The sequence below is a fragment of the Cervus elaphus genome, unplaced genomic scaffold, assembly GCF_910594005.1.
Source record: "Cervus elaphus unplaced genomic scaffold, mCerEla1.1, whole genome shotgun sequence".
Taxonomy (NCBI): domain Eukaryota; kingdom Metazoa; phylum Chordata; class Mammalia; order Artiodactyla; family Cervidae; genus Cervus; species Cervus elaphus.
This window is the reverse complement of record NW_025316746.1, coordinates 223,859-226,857: the sequence shown is the minus strand read 5'-3', so window position 1 is coordinate 226,857 and position 2,999 is coordinate 223,859. Positions and strand designations below refer to the sequence as shown.

The window sequence follows — 2,999 nt, the reverse complement described above, 5'->3', positions numbered from 1 at the left end:
AACAGAAGATTCAGTCAGGCCTTATTTTAAGTATTTAGTGGAGTAGACAAGTTGGGAAGAGGGGTCACTATTAAAATCACTGTAAATAAGATGTATCAGTCAGGCCTTATTTTAAGTATTTAGTGGAGTAGACAAGTTGGGAAGAGGGGTCACTATTAAAATCACTGTAAATAAGATGTATAATTAATGGTTAAACTGTAAGCTCTTAAAGAAATTTAAGAATAAAGAAAGAAATATATCCCTTCATAACAAAATTAAATACTGTTAAAACACAACCAATGGTATTTAGTAAAAGAAGCTGACTACATTTTTTATTCATACTTTTCTTTTTTTTTTGCCCCAAATGCTTTAAGGAAATAAGCAGTTGTACCTTTTCCTCCTGTAATATTTTGTCCTAAAATTTTTTTTATTAGAATCATTCACCTAAAGTTTTTTTCTTTTTTGGTATCAAAGATGCAAAATTTAACATATGGTAAACAAATTAGGGCAACATATACTCCGATTCTAAATATTGTTTGATTTAAAGAAAAACTGTTATTTAACCAGCTGTTCTCAAACTTTAATGTGTTTCAGAATCAACTGGAGGGTTTGTTAAAATACGAATTGCTAGATCTCACTTCCTAAAGTTTCTCATGCAACAGGTCTGGGGTTTTGCGAAATCTGGGTCCAAGATTTTGGATTTCTAGCAATTCCCAGGTAAGCTGATGCTCCTAGACTAGATACCACACTTTGGGAATCACTAGTTTAGATAATGGATATGTCGCATCCTCCTTCCTTTATTCTTTGATTTCTTTTCAAGCTTTTGATAATCTCCTTCTTCAGAGGATCTCATATATTCAATCTGTATTGCCTTTAAAATGAAAAAAAAAAAAATCATAGTGATGTTTGAAATAGAAATGTCATCAGTTGCTGTTGAGATTTTAATTTGAAGGGAAGATGAAACATCTTGAACATTGAATCCTTTTGTTTACCTTCTTACTTGGACATCTTCACAAATGTTATTCTTGCCTCTCCCTCCCTGATCCTACCCCTCCCCTTGATTGTATATCTTATCAGGAAGCCAGGCATTCTGCTCCTTAACAGCCCAATACAAGCCCGATCTCTAAAGCCAAGCCTGATCATTTTCCAGCAGCCAGTGACCTCTGCTGTTAGGACTCCTATAATAATCATCTTTTACATTTCACATCATCCCAAATATGTGACACCCATGTACTTTTGGGCTGTATATGTATGTATTTTATGTATTATTTTTTTCCCCTAGTGCTTGGGGCTGCAAAGAGTTGGAAACCTCTAAAATCATAGGCCTGAAACACCAAAAAAACCCCTTTTACTTGCAAACGTAATAGCTGCAAAACTACAATTAGACAAGAGGCGTGGACCTACGCTTCAATTCAAATTAGGGCAATTTAGCAGTGGTAGTATAGAAAAAGACTATATATAAGAATTTGCTTTTGCCTTATTAAAAATTAAACTTTGCTTTCTGTATTGATGGTATGTTTCTGACAGTCTCCTACTGTAAGCTGCAACAGGCCTTAATGGAAAAATCACATACCAGAACTTTGTTTCTTGAAGACATGCTTTCACATTAAAGTTCTATAGTCTGCTCAGCTTTTATTGAAAATTCGTAGTTGTTTCTGCATTTGTATCTTTGTAATATTATCACCGAAAAACACCTCTTAAATCTTTAAATTCTCCCTTGAATGTTGTACACACACACTGCTCTCAGCGGCTGTGAGGCCCCTCTAGCATAAACACAGGACACCAAAATACCTTCCATATACTGGCCAGATAATCTCCGAATATTTAAAATTCAATAAACCCACCTCTCACCTAACAACCCCATATTTGTTTCATTTTTGAATGGCCGGTTACTGGATTTATTTCTTTGCTAGTGCTTTTGCACCTTCCCAGGTGAGAAGATTGTAATGGCAATTACCACCACCCAGTGTGATCACCATAGCTGGGCAGTGAAGCCCACACAAACTACTTTCCACAGCCTGGTCCAACGATTACAATTGATAGCGAGCCCCAAAACAAACAAGTCGAAGCAGACAAGTGAAGAGCAGCTTTTGGTAAATGACTTGTCTTCCGAGCGTTGGCAGTTTTTGGATTCACTACTTCTGACTCCACTCTAGTCAAATACAAAGTTACCTATATTTTAAGTATTCAGCTCTTCAGATGACCGTGTGGTTGGCCCTAAAAAGGGCCTTTGAGATTGTCACACATAGCACAGGGGCAGCAGCTCAACCTCCGAAGCCATACAGGGTGCGTCCCTGCCGCTTTAGCGCGTAGACCACGTCCATGGCAGTGACCGTCTTGCGCTTGGCGTGCTCCGTGTAGGTGACGGCGTCCCGAATAACGTTCTCCAGAAACACCTTCAACACGCCTCGGGTCTCCTCGTAAATGAGGCCGGAAATGCGTTTGACTCCCCCACGCCGAGCTAGGCGCCGAATGGCGGGCTTGGTAATACCTTGGATGTTATCTCTCAGGACTTTGCGATGACGCTTGGCGCCACCCTTGCCTAAGCCTTTGCCGCCCTTGCCTCTTCCAGACATGACTAAGCTGGTCAGAAAACCTTACAGACAGAAAGGGCTGCTTTTACCCCAGATATAGAAGAGCAGCGGACCTGACTGAAAACCGAAAGCGCGCGGGCGGGAAGCGGTCCCAGTTGTCCCCGCCCACTCAACTGTTTCTGCTGTTTCCCTATCCTCCTCCACCCTCCACAGGGCCCTCTAATGGATCCTCTCCTTTCATGTTTATTAATTTATTTTTGAAGTATATTTACATTTTATATTAATTTCAGGTGTACCAACAACGATTCAATATTTTTATAAATCAGATTGCATTTAGTTATAAAATATTGGCTACATTATCTGTGCTGTAGAATATGCCCTTTTAGTTTATTTATTTTATACATAGTACTTTGTATTCCTTAATCCTCTACCCCTATCTTGCCCCTCTCCTCTCGGACTGTACTCTTTTATTTATTTATTTTTTAT

At 39.0% G+C, this 2,999-nt stretch overlaps 1 protein-coding gene across 1 annotated transcript; it reads right to left on the bottom strand.

Moving 5' to 3' along the window:
• Positions 1 to 1,854: 1,854 nt before the first annotated feature.
• On the bottom strand, positions 1,855 to 2,594 carry LOC122691343 (histone H4). The gene has a single exon (XM_043897952.1). It carries the CDS (start codon positions 2,553 to 2,555, stop codon positions 2,244 to 2,246), a length of 312 nt encoding a protein of 103 aa, XP_043753887.1. The 5' UTR covers positions 2,556 to 2,594; the 3' UTR covers positions 1,855 to 2,243.
• Between the last annotated feature and the right edge of the window lie 405 nt (positions 2,595 to 2,999).

Excerpts from the sequence above, each read along its gene's own strand:
- LOC122691343 (XM_043897952.1), bottom strand. The coding sequence starts at position 2,555 with ATGTCTGGAAGAGGCAAGGGCGGCAAAGGCTTAGGCAAGGGTGGCGCC.